A 22,009-nucleotide genomic window follows, 5' to 3' on the forward strand; every position below is an offset into this window, starting at 1 on the left:
ATTGGAAAGAGTGGGAAGGAGTTGTAGGGTGGAGGGAAGACGAGTCTCAGAGTATTAGAATAATGCCTTGCCTTTCTTCCCTACAAATTTCTAGCTGCTATGCTCTACAAACACTGCCAGACTTCTTGGGGAAGACACCAATACAGAATTTGAACATTTTGAACTGTTCCAATCTCGGACGTTTGTGCCAAAAAGAAAAATGCGAGGAGTGGACCAAGATTTCTCACATACCAAACATTCAAATTGATGGCGAGTGTGTGCAGAAGGACGGAGTTTGAACTCCTATTTACTAATCTCATTCACTTGTTCTGTTCTGGTAAGTAGAACCTTGTATTTATTTATGTAATGTGATCATTGATGTATCAACTATCAAGTTCATTTATTTTAGGGGAAATTAATTGTATTACTTTCATTTTATATAGGCATGAGTTCACACAGAAGTAGCTGCAGGTGGTATCCATTTCCTGTGATCTTCCATCCCCATAGACTGGCATGAGTTCATTGAAGGTAGGATTTCCCTTCAATATTTCCTAGTTAGTCAGAGTTACTACCTCAACTCGACCTGTAATTTGTCATTGTTATTGTCTCTTTTAACTTATTCAGACGTCAACCTCTCCTGGAAATTAATTGTTAATTGATTACTATCATTTTATATAGGCATGAGTTCACACAAGCTAGTGGCATAAATTTTCTGTCATCTTCCATCCCCATCTACTTGCATCAGTTCATTGAAGGTAGAATTTCGCCTCAATATTTCCTAAATAGTCAGAGTTACTCCGATCAACTCGATCTGTAATTGATCATTGTTATGGTCTCTTTTAATTTATTCAGACTTCAACCTCTCTTGGAAGTTGGAACAACCAGAACCCGTAATCATGTGGAAAGGCTAGGCCTTGTGCAGCTCATTGTAAAATCAACTGTATAGGTAGCATGGTAAGCTTAATTAAGTAATGCATATAATTAAGATTAATCTCTCGATGGAGAAATGTCACATGCCTCGTTAAATTACACCAATTGAATCAGGCATTGCTCATGTATGTACTATTTAGAGCTAAAAAAGTTTCAATTACCTCAGTACTTGTCTGATTGGTTGTTTTCTAATTTTATATTGTAGGCATGCATAACTAGTTTCTTTTTCAAGCACCAAGTGTATTCCAACTCTCAAGGCTTCATCATTTTCAAAGAGCACCACTCAATCATATTCTTATTCAATTCTTGATCAGGTGATTATCTCTTATTTCTTACTGTTATATATGTTGATCTGTCATACTGATATTTCATATAATGTAAAATTGCTCATTTACTTTCAATCTTACGTCATACTGATATGTCATATAATGAAAAATTGCTCATTTACTTTCAATCTTATGTCATATGTTGTGGGATGTATATCTGATATCATAAGCATGTGAGTCTCCCTTTCTTAGTGATGAAAGACTGTTCCCCATTAATGACTGCAAACAAAGCAGGGATGTGATTATCAGGAGGAGTGAAGATCACAATAATGCCTATCATTTGTTGCCTGAGTTGCTGGAAGTAGATCAACAACCAAATTGAAACTTGAACACACTCCGATCAATGGAGAAAGGTTGGTTATATATAGTTTCAACTATATGCATTGTAAGGCCATGCAACTCCAGCTACAGAGATTGATCGAATCCATGACATCTTAGCATTCTATATCTGGAGGAGGATGGTCAGGCAACGATGATATCATCAAGGAAACTTTTTCTACTAGCCATTGACTGCTTGATGAGCCTCTTCCCTGAACTAGGTAATTAACTTTTGACATATGATAAACTCGGAGAGTAGCTATTAAAATGGATCTCTTTTATAAACCCACTAGCAAGGTCCCATTTTTCCCATGTGGGATGTATATATTCTCAACAAATATGTCAACATGGATCGGTTATCCTATTTTACTATGCAAGGCACATCATTCTCTTTTTCTTTTCATTTCCATGGTGAAGGTGCGGCAAACACCCCTATGTCAATTGCAGTAGACAAAAGATCAGGAGGGAGACTAAAAGAGGGAAGCAAAGCCTGTAACATCTGCATATTCCTTGAAAAGTTCTCTGTGGTATGCCTCCGGCAATGCTTCTGAGAAGGCGGTTGTTAGTGCAATGTTTATTTTGATTGGCATTTCCTAAGCGCAACAACCAAGAGTCATCGTTTCTTGTAATAGTTTTCTACTCTTGGATCCTTGAAAGAATGGAATGCTTCAAGCTTCATGTACCACTCTCATCAATCAGGTATGTCTTGCATACATGTGCATGCTTGTCAAGAGGTTAGGACTGAACTTGTCTTTAAATCCTATTGTAGGATGCGAAAATCTTTTCAATCCTAATGCATTGATATGCGAATTTTCAGATTGTTTTATCCAAAGCGTTCAAACTTTCTTAAATTGGTTTATGGGCTTTTCTAAATGATGATTCTATTTTAATCCATGCTTTTAAAAAGACGTCATGAAGCCCATGTACATCAGAAACCCTAGCTCGTCCTCTCCTATATATATGTTTCTCTTAGGGTTGTTCAAGTGGTGGAATATATCAGAATATTTGGTCGTTGCCTTCTTGAGAGTTTTCTGCCTTTATCTTCAGAAAGCATTAAGCTAAAGTTTCATGTGAGAATTCTTCATAAGCTGTTCCTTGTTTAGCTTTTGAAGGATTATCAAATCCCAAGCTTTTTCTGTCAAAAAAGTTTTCTGGTTTTATGCTTCATGTGTGTTGGTAGTTCATGCATGATTTGTGCCTTGAGGTGATTGACAACCGAGGTAAGAGTTGTGTCATCTCAAGATTGACAAAGGAGAACAAGGTCGCTGATTTGGAAGTAGCAAAGACGAGGAGACACCGCTGCCCACTAGATTGGTTCTAGTAGATGAGTTGTGTAAGATCTTTATGTACTTTCATATTCATATAGTGAATTGTTCACTGGCATAGTGCCTGCAGTTGTTTACCTCTTTGGAGGGTTTTACTGCGTCAACAAATCTTGTGTTATGTGTGATGAGTTTACTTTGAATGGTTTGGTTAATTGAGTAAAGCATAACATCATCAGACTTATTCAGATTGATCTGCAATTTCGATTAGGATTCAAGTTATACTGCACTCCTATATTAGGATGCGAACAGGCCTGCACTCCTAAGACTAATTCCTAAATTTGTTGACATATTGATCAGTTGCATTAGTTGGGAAACACACATATCCATTCTGTAATTACAGCGGTGAATCTGAATTGGGAGACAAAGTTGGTCAATGTCGGGCGAGCCCTCTGTGTGATTTAGTGTTCTCTTGAGGCTCCTATATTGAGAGAACACTAAGTACAGCCATCACTAAAATAGAGTTGCTGCCTATGATTTGTCATTCCTGTGGATTGTAGCTTCCTTTGTGTCAATGTGAAGTCAAACCACAAGCTTTGGTTCCTCCTATGGAGCGTTATTTGTGTACTGAATTGGATGTCATTTGTTTCCTTAGATTCTCGTGGTCTGTATTTCAATTATGTAGTAATTTGGATGAAGAACATCCTAAATAGGTCTGCTTGACCCACTTGTCCAGGCTAATATCTTCTGAACAACTTAATAAAGTTTGAGGTATTTCATGAAAAAAAATGAAAAGAACTGACCGGATTGTACATCGACCGTTATGTATCGACCTTTGGAATGTAAATTGTGCTGGAAAAGTTACATTATACTAGAATAAACAACTGGAAAAATTATTACATCGATGTGGTCCTATGGAGATTGGAAGCTGGAAGCTCTGAGCTTCATTTGCTGATTTCAGTAGGGGTTTTTTTCACCAACAGTGTCTGGAGACTTAGATGACTGTCAGGATGATACCTGAACTTACAATGTTATCAACGTGATACCTGGACTCATTTTTTTTATCAACGTGATACTTCTATTAGTTGACCGTCAATTGACTATAAAAATGAAGCACGTCCTACGCATGTGGTCTAATTTCTTAGGGCAAAATTGTCTTCTTACATCAATTTATTAAAAAATAATAATAAAACAATTGAAAATTTCTTCAACCTTTTTTTTTTTTCTCTTGGGTGAAAATCCTAGAAGGGGAAATTTCATACTCATCCTTGGCTACTGCTGGTGACTCCAATCCTGTCACTGATGTTAATACATCATATATAGTTCATAACCTCTATCAGCCTTCCCCTTGTTACAGAAACCAAACAATGCCAGGCCATAAGAGCTTAATTCCACAAGCCTTCATCTGCTTCATCAAACTAAACGTCATTTCCGGGTCCTCAAGGCTTTGTTGGAAAGCGTCGGCACCGGAGATTAAGTGTAAAGATTGAGTCTTCCACATGGAAAAACTGTAGATGGAAATTGGGGTCAGCCCAGGTCGGAGACTGCGCCGGAAGACCAAAGTGTGGAAGCTAGCTTTGGAGGTGTAAAAAGCATAGGAGGTTAAATAAGAAAATTTGGAAGTTATAATAGAAAAACTCTGAACATTGTCGTGCAATTTGTATTTTTCACAATTGTTTTTTTTTTTTTTTAATCCACGATGGAAAGTCAAAATGAGAATCTTATTCAATAATACAATCTTTTTTCGTGAAATGAGGGGACCCAAGCTTTTTCCAAACCCCACATTAATCCCCAACGTACGTTGTGATATTGTATGACTAGAAGACGAAACCCCTCAAGGAAGGACTTAATAGATGACCTTCCTATCGAAGCTAACGACCTTCCTAGATAAGTTTGTTATATTAAGGTCTTGCGAATAAAGCATACGCGATTACGCGACTTCCTTTTCGGAGATGATTTTTCTATATGTACCATTTCTCATAATTAACTTCCCTTAGTGGAGATCAAAAGTCAGGCGAGACTTGAAGAGTCATGGCACAAGAACAGTCTGCTGTCTCTCTTCTTCTTGATCTGGATGATACCTCCTTGTCAGCACTGATTCATCATGACTCTGATGATCCTGAAGATGAGATTCGCATCGATCCGACGATGATATCAGATGCCAAATACGCAGAAGAATTGCAGTTCCAAGAGGCTATAATGGCGTCTTCTGCCTTCATTTCCCAAAACATGAGCAACATCGCGTCGTGTTCCTCATCAACTCTGACAATCCAAGCAGCCCAAGCAGTCCCATCCAGTGCAACCCATGAAGTCCTTGACCCAGAAACCCAAACCCTATGTGGGATTTGTGTTGAAGTCAAAGAGAATAACCAGATGTTCTCAAATGAAAGCTGTGCTCACTCCTTCTGCTCAGATTGCATAACCAGACAAGTAGCCGCGAAACTGGACGAGAGCTTTCACATTGTTTCCTGCCCCGGATTGGATTGCAAAGCAGTCCTCAAACTTGAGGATTGTACCCCAATTCTCCCCAAATTGGTTCTCGAAAGGTGGAATGATGCCCTTTGTGAAGCGTTGTTCGTGGGGTCGCAGAAACTCTACTGCCCTTTCAGTGATTGCTCAATGGTTTTGGTGATCGAGAACGAAGGGGAGGCAGTGAGAGAGTCAGAGTGCCCTGCTTGCCATAGACTGTTCTGCGCCGGATGTCAGGTTCCGTGGCATTCTGGGGTTGATTGTGAGGAGTTTCAGATGCTTAACGAGGACGAGAGAGGGAGGGAAGATCTTATGGTCAATCAGCTTGCAAAGGAGAAGAAGTGGAAGAGGTGCCCCAGGTGCCACTTTTATGTGGAGAAGACTCAAGGTTGTTTGCACATTTCTTGCAGGTCAGTTTTTTTTTTGACTTGGTGCTATGACTATTATCACACATTTTATGAGTATCTGATGCTTAGTTACAAAGGACATTTACATCTATTTACACACCCCTTAAATGTCACCATCATCACCACCAGTTTGATGTATTTATCAAGAAATTGAACAAATATATTAGTGTTACGAGTAAGTGTTGAAAATATTACAAAGTATATATGCTGCAAAATTATCAATTTGGAGACTTTCTCGGAAAATTATGACCCCTGAACTAGAGGGAATCCAATTCCTTACCAGTGGCGATTGGCGAAAGCCCTTTTTTGAAAGAAAAGGAAGATAAAGTCTCCTATCATTTCCTAGAAAGACTACCGAAACGACCCTTCACTCCTAACAAAAGACGAACAAATGCTCCCATATTTACTTGTTCCTTTTTTCTGTTTCTTTTTTCTTTTTTTGGGATGAATTTTCTTGTGCTTCCATATCTATGAACCAAAATTTTACGAATTTTCTTTTGTAGACCATCTTACACACTCTCTCTGTCTCTTGACTTGGTGATTTTCTTTATGAACATAAGTGGTGTTAGTTCCTGATCATGTTATCGTTATAATATGTTGAACTAGCCCCTGCAAATATTAGTTAATGTAATATTCATAAAATTTGGTATGCTTTTTGATAGATTAGTTAGTTGATGCTTTGTAAATTGTTGTGGTTTCAGGTGCCAATTTCAGTTCTGCTATGGTTGTGGAGCAGAATGGACAAGTAACCATGGTGGGTGCCAGTCTCAGTGCAACAGAACTTAATGGATGGATGAGGAGGCATCCACTATATAGTTATGTTTCTTTTGGCCTCTATAGTTATGGTCTGTGTTGCTTTAGAACGCTCATATGAGTTCATATGATCAACAAAAATGCATATATAGTTGTGCAAGTAGATCGTTCTTGATAATATCTTTGAACAACTTGATTGTATGAATTTAAAGCTTGAGCAACTAATTTATGGTTATATGAACTTTTGCTTTGTTTTTTTTTTTAATTATTTTTTTGTCTTTTTTATCAACACGTAGTATGCAACATTCTAGTGATCATGTCTCCTATCGGTGGTGTTCACGGTTCACCTGGTCAGTTTGCTGACCAAAGAATTTATGCTCAATAACCCTTAGATTTACATCCAATGGTGGAAAACAAAACACTTCAACTTAATAATAATTCTTTCTGCCATTGAATTTACATCCAAGGGTGGTTGAGCATTTTTTTCTTGATCAATAACTGACCAGGCGGACATTTTCGCCAAATTAATACTCTAAATTTTAAGACATCTCAGTGTCGATTGATTAAAAGTCGAGTTACGGAGCTACTGTTTCTCAAGATAATTATTACATAAAGCTGTGGCCAATGAGTATTATTAAAAAAGTTTCTGTATAAAGTTACACGGATATGCTTCGGTTAGCTTGTGGCGCCAAACTGTCACCTAGTCGGTGAGTCACTCCTTTCCGAGCAAAAATCCCAAACGATGACTCTCTGCAACTCATTTCTTCTCAAAACCCCAATCTTCCCTCACTCCCATTTCTTCACTCACCAATTTCCCACCAACAAACCCATCTTCTCCCTTTCCTGCTCCGCAACCCCCTCTCCTTCTTCCTCCTCCGTCCCTGACCCCAAAACCAACGCCAACGACGGCAACGCCAACAATGGCGGCGGTGAGCCGAAGAACAGGAGGCTTTCGGACCAGTCCTCGTGGGAGGCCAAGGACTCTGTGGGCGAGGATTACTTATACAGGCTCGGCAAAGAGGCCGACAACATGAACATCGCCGTCGGAGCCCGGGCCGGCGTCGTCGATGACCTCTTCGTCGGCAAGTTCCTCGGCCGTGACTCCGATATCGTCTTTGATTATCGCCAGAAGGTCACCAGGTCCTTCCAGTACCTGCAAGGCGATTATTACATTGCGCCTCTCTTCATGGTATGATCCTGTCAACTGCTTCTTCGTTTTGTAATTTTCCTCCAATTTTAGCTGTGAGTGAAATTCAATGACAATTGCATTGATTCTTTCGAGTATCGATGTCATTGTTGATAGTATGCCAGGTTTATTTTAGTGTCTAAGGTCTGCAAAATGTTATAATACATAACATACAAGTTGATATTATTGATATTTTCTTTGCTTAAAACTGTAATGAGTTTGTGGCAAGTTATTTTGTGTTTTTCTTTTGGCAGGATAAAGTCGGTAAGTTCTACGAAACTGGGTGAAAGGTTATCTATTATCTGCAATGATTCAGGTCAAACCAGTACGAAAACTTGGTAAAACTCAATGTATGTTTTTCCCCCTGCATGTGATTGGCAATATTTGCTTTCACTGAGCTTTGGTATGCGTTTGCTATATATTTGGACATTTTCTGTTTCTTCCCTGAATTGGCCAGTTTAGAATGCAGTTCATTTGATATACATTGCAAGTTGGGCGCCACATGCAAGATAATGAAAATATGATTTTGTTTGGAGAATGTAATGCTCGAATGGGGTGGTTGATAAAATCAGTTAAAAAGAATCTTCATTTTTCTCGTTTGGACTTGAAATGCCGTCCTTTAGATGGCTTGCACTAGAGACATTTGTATTCTTGACTCGTTTGTTCTTGGATTGAACTTGTTATTGATGATTTGTTTCTTTCACTATTTGACTTTGTTATGTTCTATGCAGCTCTTCAGCATCACCCTATCTATTGATATTTAAAGTAATCTGATATGTGGTATTTAAGTGCAGTATGCCATATGGCGAAGAACTACCTTGCTCATATTCTCAATACGAAAGTTCCTTTGATTCTAGGTATGTGGGTATTTTTGGTCTTAATAATTTTGTACTGGTTATTGCAAGAATTCTTGTTGAACTCAAAAGTCAGTAATCGATATATTTCAGTTTATATGTATTCTGTGTTTTTCTTCTGAACTGTACTGGCTCTGATTTGTAAGTTGGTATGACCAGTTATTTTCTCTTGAAAAGTCTTATTCATCTTTTTTTTTTTTTAATCTTCTATATCTTTTAAATTGGTCTTAGTGTTTTGAATGTAGCATTATAAGGATTCTAGTCTCAGGCGGTTACATGTTAATATAATCATGTGAAACTAAAGCATTTTATATAATTATATTACAGGTATTTGGGGAGGAAAAGGCCAAGGAAAGTCATTTCAGACTGAACTTGTATTTCAAGCTATGGGAGTTGAACCTGTAGTTATGTCTGCTGGGGAATTAGAATCAGAAAGAGCTGGTAAGATACTACTGTTTTCTTATAAACTTTTCTCAATGAAGTTTTCTGTTTGCAATGCTAATATGTATCGTGTGTGTCTGTCTGTCTGTGTGTATATAAATATGTTCCAACTTAGCTTATATTCTGTATATAATCAAATCTCCATTACAGGGGAACCAGGGAAATTGATACGGGAACGCTATAGAACAGCTTCTCAAGTTGTCCAGAACCAAGTTAGAAGCTCTACCACTTTCACTGTTAATATATGTATGTCTTGGGTTATGAAGTTAAACTGTGCTGTTTCACGGCCATGCAATTTGTCTTGTTCTTCCAATTACTGATATACCTTCATCTGATTCAACCTTTTTTCCATATTGGGTTCTGTGAAGACTCTCTATGACAGTATGACTTTATTGCAATTCTGTATGTATGTGTGTGTGAGAGAGAGAGAGAGCATAGCATTCTCTAAAATGGGAACTGAGTTCCAATTACTGATCTACCTGCATCTGATTCAACCTTTTTTCCCTATTGGGGTCTGAAGACTGCCTACGACAGTATGACTTATTGCAATTCTGTGTGTGTGTGTGTGAGAGAGAGAGAGAGCATAGCATGTTCTCTGAAAATTGGAACTGAGTTCCAATTACTGATCTACCTGCATCTGATTCAACCTTTTTTCCATCTTGGAGTCTGTGAGGACTGCCTATTGCACTTCTGTGTTTTATCTGTGAATGTGAGAGAGATAGCAAGTTCTCTGAAAATAGGAACTGATGCGCGCAGTTGCAAATAATTAAAGAAACCACATGAGCAGAGCCTATTTAGCTCTTTTAATAACTCAACTTACTTGCTAAGTAATCTAAAGTTTCACTTCTCTTATTCCACTTTCTTCATGTACTTATGCACATGTCTGGTAGAAGTTTCTTTAGGTCTCTTTTGAATTGTAACCAGATGCTCCATGAGTAAAAATGTGAACAGCTTTTAAAACAGTAATTCCTTGCCTGTGTGATTATGTCAATGAAGTTGCAGAATTTGAAAATACTTGCAATAAACCTAGGCAGGTTTTATGTAGGGCTTTATGTCTACACCTTTTTCTTTCCTGTTGATGCTAGGGACTAAAAAGTTATGCTATCAAGAACTGCCCTTTAATATTTTCCCCATATACACACTAGTCCCATCTCGGCATAATTTGAGCTAGAGCAGTACTTCAATATTACAATAATGTATTCCACTCTCAATGATTATGTTACTAACTCTCACCTCTTAAATTCGCTCCGGAGGATCTCTTAAGCTAAGAGATCATTTACAAAACTGGAAGGCTGTGTGCCTCACAGTATTGAAACTGCCATATACCATGGCACAATTAATTTTATTCATAGAAGATAACACAACCACCTTCATTACTACCTTTATTTGTTCCAATAGTGGCATTAAATACTGTCGGAGAATTGATGGGTGCTCCTTTCCTACTATCTTTTTAGATATTTTATGCAGCTTTTGCTTTTCTCGACTACCGTAGGGCAAGATGAGCTGTTTGATGATCAATGACATTGATGCTGGGCTCGGTAGATTTGGTGAGCATTTTTTGATTTAGACTGTATATCTTGCAATGATAAAAAGAAATCCTAAGAATATGAACCGGCTGGCACCGACCTTTTTTTCGTTTTTTTATATTGCTTTTGCTTTGGTAGAAAAGTAAGTGTTATATATTGTCTTATATCTTTCCGATACTTTTCATCGGTCACAAATTATTGAATTGACCACTTTGATTTTTATTCATCCCTTTATTCTTTTAACTTAAATGCACTGTTGTCTATTCTGTTGTAGGAAACACTCAGATGACAGTCAATAATCAAATTGTTGTTGGAACTTTGATGAATCTATGTGATAATCCTACAAGAGTTAGTATTGGACAAGACTGGCGAGAATCAGATATCACAAACAGAGTTCCTATCATTGTTACAGGAAATGATTTTTCAAAAATTTATGCTCCCTTAATCCGTGATGGAAGGATGGAAAAGTTTTATTGGTATGTGTATTTGATAAAGCCATAAAGGATTTATTTATTTTATTTTAAATCACTCCTTTAAGAATTAATACAGGGGCCTCTTTCCCAATTGGAAGTCTCTGTTTGTTAACGAATCGATTGGCTTGACCCATGCATGAATAGTTGTCAATCTTATCTTTTACTGATGTAACTTCTTCCCTGAACATTGTTTGCCTGAACCATACTCTGAACAGTATAATCAGAACATAAAAGGGAGCGACGTGTTTCACCAGTTTATGAGTTTCTAACGAGGATTCCATGTGCTGGGTCATTTTCAATAATTATTGGACTATTTTTTCAAAGATTGCTGTAGGTTCCTTATTGCTCAACCATAGTTCTTTACAAATTTTTTTTTTTTCGGAAAATATAGTTCTTGACTTCTTGAAATTCTGCATATAACTATTGTTATTGTTAACAATTTTATTACTACCACGTCATATCATTTAATATTTTCTTCTGTATGTGACCAAACGATACTCTATACTAATGCATGGATTTCATCTGTTTATTTATTTTTTAACACAATATATCCGAAACTTTTGCCTTTCCATTAAAATGAAAGTAAATGAGCTAGGCCATTCTTCTGATATGTTGTTTGTGAAACAGGCAACCTAACCGTGAGGATATCATTAACATTGTTAACAGAATGTATGAGAAAGATGGCATATCCAGGGATGAAGTTGCAAGTATAGTTGACACTTTTCCTAACCAAGGTATGACTCTGCTCTCTTTTCCTCTTTGAACTGTCCACTTTATAGAATGTTATCATATGGAGAGAACAATCTCAGGAAATCTAGTGTCTATTTTTTTTTTGGGTTATTATCACAAATGGTACCTGAACTATACCTCAATCTTATCGATGGTACCTGAACTTCAATTTTGATCACAACCAGTACCCGAACTTTTCGATTTCATTTTAAATGGTACCTAAGGCCACCTTCAGTCACTATTCCGGCCAAAAAAGCCAAATCTAAAATTAAAAAAAAAATTTAAAAAAAGTTCAAGGCAAGTCTATTACCAAAAAGATCATCACTATATATGATCGCAACCCTTGAAATCATCAAAGATCATCACTATGATCGCCTTACATGCTGTTTTTAGTCGGAATAGTGACCGGAGGTGGCTCTAGGTACCATTTAAAATGAAATCGAAAAGTTTGGGTACTGGTTGTGATCAAAATTGAAGTTCAGGTACCATCGATAAGATTGAGGTATAATTCAGGTACCATTTGTGATAATAACCCTTTTTTTTTTCTATGGACCTGTGTCTATATTGTGGCTGTATCGATGATTAGTAGCCTGCATCTTGATGCCTTTAGTTATATACTCTAAAAATTAGATTCAGTGAGAGGAATTTGAAGACTCCTCTCACGTTTATTATGCTAGTTTTTGAAGATTTTTGCATGTCGTATATTTATAGTTTTTTTTTCCCTACTTGGCAGCACTGGATTTCTATGGAGCTCTACGGTCTCGAACATATGATCGGTCAATTTCTAAGGTATATGATATTCTGATTGTCTTGACAAAAGAAAGACATCTCAATCTTAAAATGTGCTAGACCCTTGCTACCTGTTTTCAAATATGCCCATTTCAAAGGTTGGAAAATTGTTTGTGGTAAGTGGTTACAAATTGAATGATATAGATAGCATGGTTTTAACATATACACAGTGATCATTTGTTTTATTATTAACATAATATGTGTAGGAAATTAAATTGTCATAAAACAAGGTTGAGAATTTTGTGTAGATAAAGAAGTTGCATAGATACTCTTTTCTACTTTGTCTTTAGTTTTGCGTGGTTGTAAAAACTTCACTAATAAGAAGCTGGAAGATACTCTAGCTTCCATGCTTCTCATTTCAAAATGAATGAGGGCAAAATTATGTATAGACAAACTCCACAACAGAACCGTCCAGAAGGCTAAATTTCAAATCTTTAAAAGAGGGCATATGTCCCCTTAAGTAGTGTGTTTGACTGTCACATCATTGTTGCCTGACAAATTGTCGGTCACCTAGGAAATTTGGGCTTTCTAGGTCTACAGCTTGCTGCTTGCCCAGGATAATCAACGGAGGTCACTTGGTTGACCACTCTCAGTGGCAAGTTGTGACAGTCAACTGGGAAAGCTAAAATAGCAGCATCTGAAAAGATGATTTATATTTGTATAACAATCCAACTATAATTCACATTTATCAGGTAGATTCATGTGTCATGACTGTGAAGCCAAAACTCGTCGGCCCCATAATATTGTTCTATGAGATTTACCAAAACTGAAATGAATTTCTGAAATACACTTAACATGATGTCGCCTAGTTTGTTGTTGAATAACCATCAACCAAAGAACTAAATACTAATTATCTTTACTATTGAAGAAATCTGAGTAACCTGAAAATGGTAAGCCAGTAGTTGCAAAATTTCTATAAGAAAACAGATTTGTGAATTCAAGTAAATCTTTATTTATTATCTGTTTTGTAAGAGATCTAAAATGGAAAATATGAAATTGAATGATGTTTTTAAGAAGGAAAACAAAATAACAAGAGATCTAACAGATCAAATCTTTTCATTTATGAGTTAAAGATTGTGCCAGGGTAGCTTTCTTAAAATTTTGGTATTATTACTATTGCACATTTGTTGGCTAAATTGTGTTCATTTTCTTTAGTGGATTGATGATATTGGCGGTGTTGAAAGTCTTGGAAACAAACTTGTGAAGCGAAGAAAGGATGACAATCTTCCTGTATATACTCCTCCAAAGGTATTGTGGTCCTTCATAAAAAAAGTGTTTTATTTTCGAAGCCTGCTATCCATATAACCAGTTTTTGCATTCAGCGAACTGGGTTCATCTCCTGTTAATATTTGAGAGCCAATTAAATAGATTGAACTACAGTACAACTAGTTGGTAAATACATGTATCTGTCGTGTTAACACTAGTCTGACTGCAGGTCCATATTAATATCAACCCTTCTGTTATAAACTAGAGAACGAAACCGTTGAAGTAAGAAATGAAATGGATATACTTATATAGTTTGGAACTGAATATATTATTGTGTAAAACCCTTTTTCTTGAAAGGTACCAGTGGTTATATTTTTTCTTTTTCAGATGTACCTTTGAAGAAAACTGTTTGACGAAATAATTGAAATTGGATTATGGATGCATTCACATTCCCGTTCTTATGCTAAGATTTTTCTGATAGAATAGAGAGTTTGGTTTCCAGATATTAATTGTCCTTTATTTTTTTCTTTTTGGTTTTTGGATAAGGGAATTAATAGTATTCCTTAGCTGCAAACAGAATATAATGTCTTTGTTGTCCCTTCAATGTCAGTCGACTGTCTCTCTTTCTTTCTTCAAGTACACTCCATGTGGTTTGCTCAAACTCTCTATAGTAGGTTGGATTACCATTTGAGTAGTTTTGGTCTTCTGTTGTACAGCAAACGATGGAGGCTTTGCTTGAATCCGGGTATTCTCTGCTGAAAGAACAGCAGTTGATAATGGAGACCAAACTTTCAAAGGAATACATGAAGAACATGGATGATTAGAACTTGTAGTATCATATCCTTTTAATATGTTTTGTCATGCTCTGGCTTGTTGGGTGTGCATAGTTGTAATCCTACAAGTGCCATTTTGCAGATATTTCACTTTCTGCAGATATTTCACTTTCATCTTCCATTTAAAAGCACAACTGTGAGAAGAATTGCAATTTTGTTAGGGAATGGTTCTGTATGATCTATAAGCAATTTGGTAAAGCCACCTGGACATTCAAACTGGATCCACATATCAGTTCTGTTGGCTAGGGACAATAATAAGAGATGTAGCCAACGAAAAATACCAACAAAAAAATATAAAATCCTACAAAACCCTAAGAAAGAGATGGCCACAAACCTCGCTTAGCTTTAAGCAAGGCTTGTGTTGATGGACTCCTTCGGAGGAGGCGTTTGTTGCTAATGGTGCTTTAAGCAAGGCTTGTGTTCATAGTCGATCTTTAATTTCTAAAAATGGTTCTTTATCACTGAAAAGGACATTAATTGTTATATGTTTACTTATTTAAAATAAAAAGCGAATAAATCAAAGACAAACCAAAGAAAATTGGCAACCATGCTTCGACCTAGGCATCTAGGGTGGGGATAAGAAAAAATGCCTCAATCTGGGTATTGAATATAGTTCTTTATCCCTGGACGAAAATTCTATGTCACACTTATTACATTAGATACCACCACAAACGAGTTAAGTATATGAAGCATTTGAGGTCTGCATTCCGTTGTTTCTCTTAAAATTTGACCTGAATAGCTGCATCAATAATTATTATGATAAATGGATACAGTACATCATAGTAAGCAGAGATAATATGAAATTTTCATCCAAGTAATAACCCATGTATCGATGCGTACAATACTACAATCACAGATAAATTTTCGTACCTATAATCATTTAATGTAGTGATATAAATTTTATTTTAGAGAAATGATGGAAAAAGTCACATTAGAGTGTGAAATGATAAAAAAGTCACATAGTTTCCCACTTGATAAAAATGTCCATCATGAATTGTTTTTTTTTTTTTATCATGAATTGTTAGTAATATTAATTTAGTCCTTATTAATGATGAAGTAATGTTAAAAAAAGTCAGTTTGTGATATTTTCGTTTTCCATTTTACCCTTAGTATTTAATATACCCAATTTGTGTTTCAATATCAAAACCAGATCGAGAGAATCCTCCCTACGCTACTCCCCTCCACTGCTCTCCGCCTCTGCATCGAACCCCTCGCCGTCTCCGAAGTTGATGTGTTTTTGCACCGATCTTTCTCCGGCTGGAGCCGAGTCGCCGGTGACCACTGGACCTCCATCTCCGACTAGAAAGCGACCTAGAGACGAACTGGAAGGCGACGACAATCATGAAGACGACGGGAGCTGTTTCCGAGATTCGGTGCTTGAGACTCTATCTGTACCTACAACTTCTTCTTCCTCATCGCGAATTTTGTTCTCCTATTCATACAGAGGTCTCTATCTCACACACTCTCTCTCTCTCTCTCACACACTCTCTCTCTCTTCTCTCTCTCTCAGTCAACATTTTTAGCAGCTCAGGTGGCAAGAAGAGATCTCTGCAAACCCCGAAATCAAAGTAAGGTACTTCTCGCAGCTAGGGTTTTCGTATATTCCACACCTCAGGCTTTGCTTTAGCTCTTATACTATGCTCTCAATCTCTCTCCGATTTGATTAGCCTCGCTTGAATTTGAGGTTGTGAGTTTTTGAGTTCATATTGTGGCTATGTTGTTGTAGATTCGGTACTGATTTTTGTGTTGTAGTTCATATTGAATGCGTGGATGGTTGGAATTTTCTGTGATTTGAAGAAGTAGGTGTGACTTTTTTGTTTGGTTGGTGAATTTTGTGGAAAGTTAAGGAGCAATGTTGGTGGGAAATTGAGGGGAATTTGGTTTAGGGATTGGATTCAAGAGCTTGAGGTGTGTGAAAATGCCAAGAGGGCGAAGGAGAATGATACAATTCAGTAAATTGTACTCGTTTTCGTGTATTCTGTCTTCTTTCGAAGATGTTCATGCCAAGATTGGGGATAGGGGGTACTCTAGGGTTGTGTACTGTAATGATCCCGATAATTCTGAGGCGCTGCAGTTGATATTCATGGCACATTATAAATTAGTGCCAAAAACTTAGAGGGGAAATTAGGTCTCAAGTTTATAATTTTTTGTGTATTCAAGCTGTGGTGCAACATTTGATGTGTTGCAGGCTTTGGATGCTTGAGGAAATTGTTGTTGTAGTTCATGTTTCGATGGGTTGATTTGTGATAGGAATAGGTTATGTTAGTTTTGATCTGTTCTTGCTCTGCTAATAGTTAAAGTGAGCTTGTTGATAAAGCTTTCCAAAAGGCCAGCGGGACCATTGTATTTGTTCTGATTGGTAGGTTCTCTGAAGTAAGAAGGTAGGATTCAAATTACTACTGGGTAACTGTTCACATCTCTTTCTATCGTTGGGTTTCCTTGTTATTTCAATGTCATTCCTTCTCCTTAATTTCTGCACTAGTAGTACATAGCTTATAGTTGATCAATTAGTTTCTTAATGTTATGGAAGATGCTGTAGGAGTTTTATTTTTGCTTTGTGAACACTACTATAGTTTCTACTTCCCTTTTCTGATGAAATTATAGTTTTTTTTTTTTATCTATCATAATTAAATTGTTAATTCGTCATCGTCATCATCACCTTAGCTCTTCAATTTCCGACGAAATGGAGCTGAAACCAGGTCTCTCAGCTCTCGTCACCGGCGGAGCTTCTGGAATTGGTAAGCCTTCAATTTCTATATATGTGTCAAGGTGTGGATCTCTTGGTCATTTTCTTTCGTTTATATATGTTTTAGTGATTGAATGAATATGAATTATAGACTGTAATGGAAGTGTATGTATGGCTGCCTCGAATATATTAGTAGGTATTCTGCTTGGATATATTGGTGAGGATTTTGTGACCTCCGGACCGTTGTTTTGGTTTTTGTCCTGAGGAATTAAGTTCTAGAAAAATAGCTTGAAATGCTTAGTTTTGTGGTATGAGAATAGAAATGATGGTAATCTTACTTTGTTTTGTTGTCCGTGAAGTTTGTAATTAGATATCAATCTGGATTTTGGAATGAGGGGTTCTGTACTTGTTGCGTTATTTCTCTAGTTGTATAAGGATTCTTTACTGTCAAACTAGTGTCCATTGAACTGATTATTTGTTTAGTTTTCCGGTTGATGTTGTTTTCTTGCATTGGCTAGAATTGGTTGGAATACAAATATAATGAATTGATTCCCAGTGGTACTAAGTTGCTTGGTTATTAACTTGTTAGCCTAGTGTTTTACTAGTTGAGGATTTCCATGTCTGTGTCTGTATTAATAGTTTGAATTGTTCCCGGTTTTTGGATGATAATCTACTCTTTCTTTTTGAGAACTTGCTTGTTTGTTTGAGATTGAAGTGTTTATGAATACAAATTTATTAGTACACCCAGCTTTCTGGAGGCCTAATGGTATACTTCCATTGTAAATCAAGTATGGGTTTCTTCTGTATAAATCACCAAGACAATACCCAATGGATAATGTAAGTTATCATCTTAAAGTATGGATTCTATGGGAAATCAGTTTTAATAACGAGCAAAAAGAAAAAGAGAAAAAAGCTTTTGAAAGTTGATTCAGGTCCCATATCTCAAGATATCTTAAGCATGCGTTAAATATTTAGTGATTTGATCTATGCTATACTTGATTTCTGATGTGTCTTTTGTTCTATGCAGGATGTCACGATGAAGATTATGACATTCTCTCAACAAGGATCTCATGCTATTTGCATACTTTCTGCAAATGGTACCATATCAAATGTCACACTTCGACAGCCCAGTACTTCTGGAGGTACTTTTAACATACGAGGTACGGCCTTCCGTCCTTTGCGAGTGTTTGTGTAATTTTTAACATATGAAGTTACTGCATCATGTAACTTCTTAGTTGCAAAGTATTCTCATTTCTACTCTTGTATTTACTGTTGTGCATATAGTATTGTTTTTCTGTTTAAATGTTCTTGTATTAGTAAATAGGAGATATCAACATTACTGTGAAAAATGGATCAACTCTGGCAAGTAGAAGATAGTACATTATTGCATCTCACTGTTTTTATATATGACTTCTGTATTTTTGTCTCAACCCGATTTTAACTTTCAAGTTTTTGACTAGGTTAACATGATTTACTTGAAATGTTATTTACAGGGCCGATTTGAGATACTTTCATTGTCTGGATCATATATGCCAACTGAGAATGAAGGAACAAAGAGCAGGTCAGGTGGCATGAGCGTCTCTTTGGCAGGTTCAGATGGTAGAGTTGTTAGACTGGCTGGTCTATTGATAGCTGCAGGACCTGTGTAGCTAACATGGTTTCTTAGGAAGAAAAAACAAAAGAAGATAGTCATTATATTATTCTAATGATTAGTTCGAAGGAGTAGAATGTCACCTTCCTTTCCCTTTGACATCTCTCTGTAACAGTTTAGGTATCCAATGAATGAAGTTTGGTTCCATTTTGAGTTGTAAAAAAAGGTTGTTCTTGTTTATACTTGAATAAATTGATAGCAACTTGCATTCATTTACTTCACTGCCGTAAATTGAGAAACCTTCTATAAAGATCAATTACACTATTAAACAATGACATGGATATAACAGTGGCAAAAGTGACTTTGCCAGGACTTGGTAAGTGACATGTGATTGACAGTGACTTCAGTTACATGATCAGTGACTTGCCCAGTAACATAACCAGTGACTTGAGGTTAACATTGACTTGCTTAGTGACCTCACTAATTAAGGACTTGGGCTGGCTAATGACTTCATTGGCCTGTGACATGGCCAGTGACTTGGTTAGTGACGTGTGTAACAGTGAGTTGACCAGTGACTGTAAAAGTCAGTAAGTAACTGATCATGTAACTGTCAATCACATGTCATTTGCCAAGTCACTGGCCAGGTTATATTGCATGTCACAGTCATTGTTATACACACGTCACTGACCAAGTTACTAGCCAAATCACATTGCACGTCACTGGCTATGTCCTTGTTATACACGTCACTGATCAAGTCACTAGCCAGTGAAGTAACTGACCATGTAACTGTCAAAGTCAGTAAGTAACTGATCATGTAACTGTCAATCACATGTCATTTGCTAAGTCACTGGCCAAGTTATATTGCATGTCACATAATCATTGTTATACACACGTCACTGACCAAGTTACTAGCCAAATCACATTGCATGTCATTGGCTATGTCCTTGTTATACACGTCACTGATCAAGTCACTAGCCAGTGAAGTAACAGACCATGTAACTGTCAAAGTCAGCAAGTAACTAACCATGTAACTGTCAAAGTCAGTAAGTAACTGATCATGTAACTTTCAATCACATGTCATTTGCCAAGATTCCTTTACAAATCAAAGGACCAGTGCTCACCAATTACATACAGCTAAACTATTCAAGATTCCAATCTAGTATGTAGCAAACAATCTGAAGGGTGATGAAAATTCAAAACAAGACCAGAGAAACCTTCCTACCTAAACATCTACTCAGATGGGCATAGCCGCAATCATGTCCTATATACAAAACTAGCTTATACAATAGCATGTCTGATCAAGAGCATCAGGACCGGCTTCACTTTCTTCCACCAGTTGAGATTTGTGGCTTGCTTTTGATCTCAGATTCCTGCAATCAAGTGCATAAAAGTTTTTAACATTTCAACTTCTTTAGGTCTTCATTAAGAAAACTGTTCAAGCATCTCAAAGGTTTTTTTAATTTTTTTTTTTTAAATACCTGTGGAACATGGAGGTAAATGTAGTTCTTTGCTGTGGCCGGATTGTGATTTTCTGCGCCCTTACTCCAATCATAGCAAACCTAATAAACACAAATGCGATAAATAGTTTGAATGTCATATTTAGGGGACACAATATTATTTAAGCATTGGGCTACCAAGTTTTACGAGTGGTTTATAGATTTTCATGCACAAACAAACAAAACCGGCAAAGCCGTAAAGCGAGGAAATTGATAGCTCTCAAAGATTGCAAGTAGGAAGCACAATTAATGACATCGGTACAAAAAGAAATATTATAAACAATAACAAAGCAAAGATGAGCGCAAGCCAAGCAACTGGTATAGGAAAACAACAAGCTTATACTCTTAACAATCTCTCAGACTGTCGGCATTACCAGTCATGGCGAGCAACAATAAAATATACCTTCGATCAACCTTGCCAAAAACATCGAACAAAAAAAAAATTGCAATATTTCCATGAACAGCTTCACAAATCATCTAAATTTCAACGAATAGAAACTATAGGAAAAGTAATTCTTATGATAGTAGAGACAACGAAACCAGAAATTCGATCAAGTATGCGAACCTGCGGGTGTTTTCCGTTTTCCAAAGATGAAACTCATGGCGGTGGATCGGAAGAACTCAAGATGTCATCGGCGACGGCGAATCGGGTTCTGAGGCGGCGGCGGCTTTGCGATCGGCAGAAGTGGCTGCAAACTCGGGACTTGGCCTATATCTATCCGATCTCTTGATCGAGTTGAGTTTCCGGTACGGCGACCGGTTCACTTCCGGCGTCGCTCCGCTCATGGAGCCGCGGCTGCTGCCGTTGTCGTCGACGAAGGTCTCAAGGACGAGGAAGCTATCGATTTCTGAGCTTCACGAACGAACAGATAATCCAAATGCAAAGAAATTGAGAGGGAGAGAGAGAGAGAGAGAGAGAGAGAGAGAGAGAGAGAGATCTTGGCAAGGGTCAAGAGATTAACCACGAGCCTGGGTAACGGGAGGGGGAGAGAGAGAGAGAGATATGTCAATGGCAATTTTTGTAATTAAATTGAATTATAGTGGTAGGTTGTTAAGGAGTGACCTTAATTATCATGGAGACAACACCACAATTATAATAAAGCACTTTAAAATGACCTCTTTTATTATTGGCCCTTTTATTTTTTAACGTTAAGTTGTGTGATTTACCATACTCACCTCCATTACAGTCAAAATTATCTATACTATTATTAAGATAATAGAGTTTATCAACTAAAATAACATTTTTTTTATGAAATATCTCTCAAATATTGCCCTTAAAAAAATCTTTGAACAGAAATATTCAAAAAGTACAAAAAGATCAATTCACAAAATAAAAGAAAAAGAAAAGAAATTTAACAAAAAATAAAAATATAAAACAAAAAATGTGAAGCAGTTTTCTCCATATTCCGTTAAATAAGAGCATCTTTAGCACACTCTCTATTTTGGTTCCTTAGCTATTTTGGAGAGCATGTTTAGCTTTTTATTTATTTTAACTAGGGCTGACAATGGGTCGTGTCGGGTTGGGTTCGTGTCGGGTCAAGATTTTGCCGTGTCGCAAGATACAAACCCAAACTCAACCCATTTAATAATCGTGTCAAAAATTTAAACCCAAACTATTTATTAAACGGGTTGCCCGTTTCCAACCCGCTTAACCATTTAACAAATATGCCCATTTAAGGGTTAACAATGCAACCCATTTAACTAAAAAAATGCATAAATTGATTAAATTCACTAAAAACTCCACAAGACGAAGAA

The 22,009-nt window shown here is 36.9% G+C and overlaps 3 protein-coding genes across 4 annotated transcripts; all 3 read left to right on the plus strand.

The window, feature by feature from the left end:
* Positions 1–4,683: 4,683 nt before the first annotated feature.
* LOC133724941 (E3 ubiquitin-protein ligase RSL1-like) lies at positions 4,684–6,685 on the plus strand. The gene is made up of 2 exons (XM_062151862.1): positions 4,684–5,694; positions 6,393–6,685. Exons 1-2 carry the CDS (start codon positions 4,847–4,849, stop codon positions 6,475–6,477), a joined length of 933 nt encoding a protein of 310 aa, XP_062007846.1. The 5' UTR covers positions 4,684–4,846; the 3' UTR covers positions 6,478–6,685.
* Positions 6,686–6,950: 265 nt separating this feature from the next.
* On the plus strand, positions 6,951–14,595 carry LOC133724940 (ribulose bisphosphate carboxylase/oxygenase activase, chloroplastic). 2 transcript variants are annotated; one of them, XM_062151861.1, is made up of 11 exons: positions 6,965–7,633; positions 7,885–7,894; positions 8,425–8,487; positions 8,812–8,925; positions 9,076–9,137; positions 10,418–10,472; positions 10,726–10,927; positions 11,552–11,658; positions 12,387–12,442; positions 13,598–13,690; positions 14,365–14,595. In XM_062151861.1, exons 1-11 carry the CDS (start codon positions 7,187–7,189, stop codon positions 14,470–14,472), a joined length of 1,317 nt encoding a protein of 438 aa, XP_062007845.1. In that variant the 5' UTR covers positions 6,965–7,186; the 3' UTR covers positions 14,473–14,595. The 2 variants fall into 2 exon arrangements, 1 of the variants encoding a protein (XP_062007845.1); XR_009854116.1 differs by lacking the exons at positions 12,387–12,442; positions 13,598–13,690; positions 14,365–14,595 and adding an exon at positions 12,189–12,380 and having other exon boundaries at positions 6,951–7,633; positions 11,552–11,748.
* A 2,569-nt stretch (positions 14,596–17,164) lies between these two features.
* Positions 17,165–18,938, plus strand: LOC133728300 (AT-hook motif nuclear-localized protein 7-like). The gene is made up of 4 exons (XM_062155697.1): positions 17,165–17,219; positions 17,319–17,332; positions 18,195–18,318; positions 18,653–18,938. Exons 1-4 carry the CDS (start codon positions 17,165–17,167, stop codon positions 18,814–18,816), a joined length of 357 nt encoding a protein of 118 aa, XP_062011681.1. The 3' UTR covers positions 18,817–18,938.
* The last annotated feature ends 3,071 nt before the right edge of the window (positions 18,939–22,009 follow it).

The sequence above is a fragment of the Rosa rugosa genome, chromosome 1 (genome assembly GCF_958449725.1).
Source record: "Rosa rugosa chromosome 1, drRosRugo1.1, whole genome shotgun sequence".
Lineage (NCBI taxonomy): Eukaryota > Viridiplantae > Streptophyta > Magnoliopsida > Rosales > Rosaceae > Rosa > Rosa rugosa.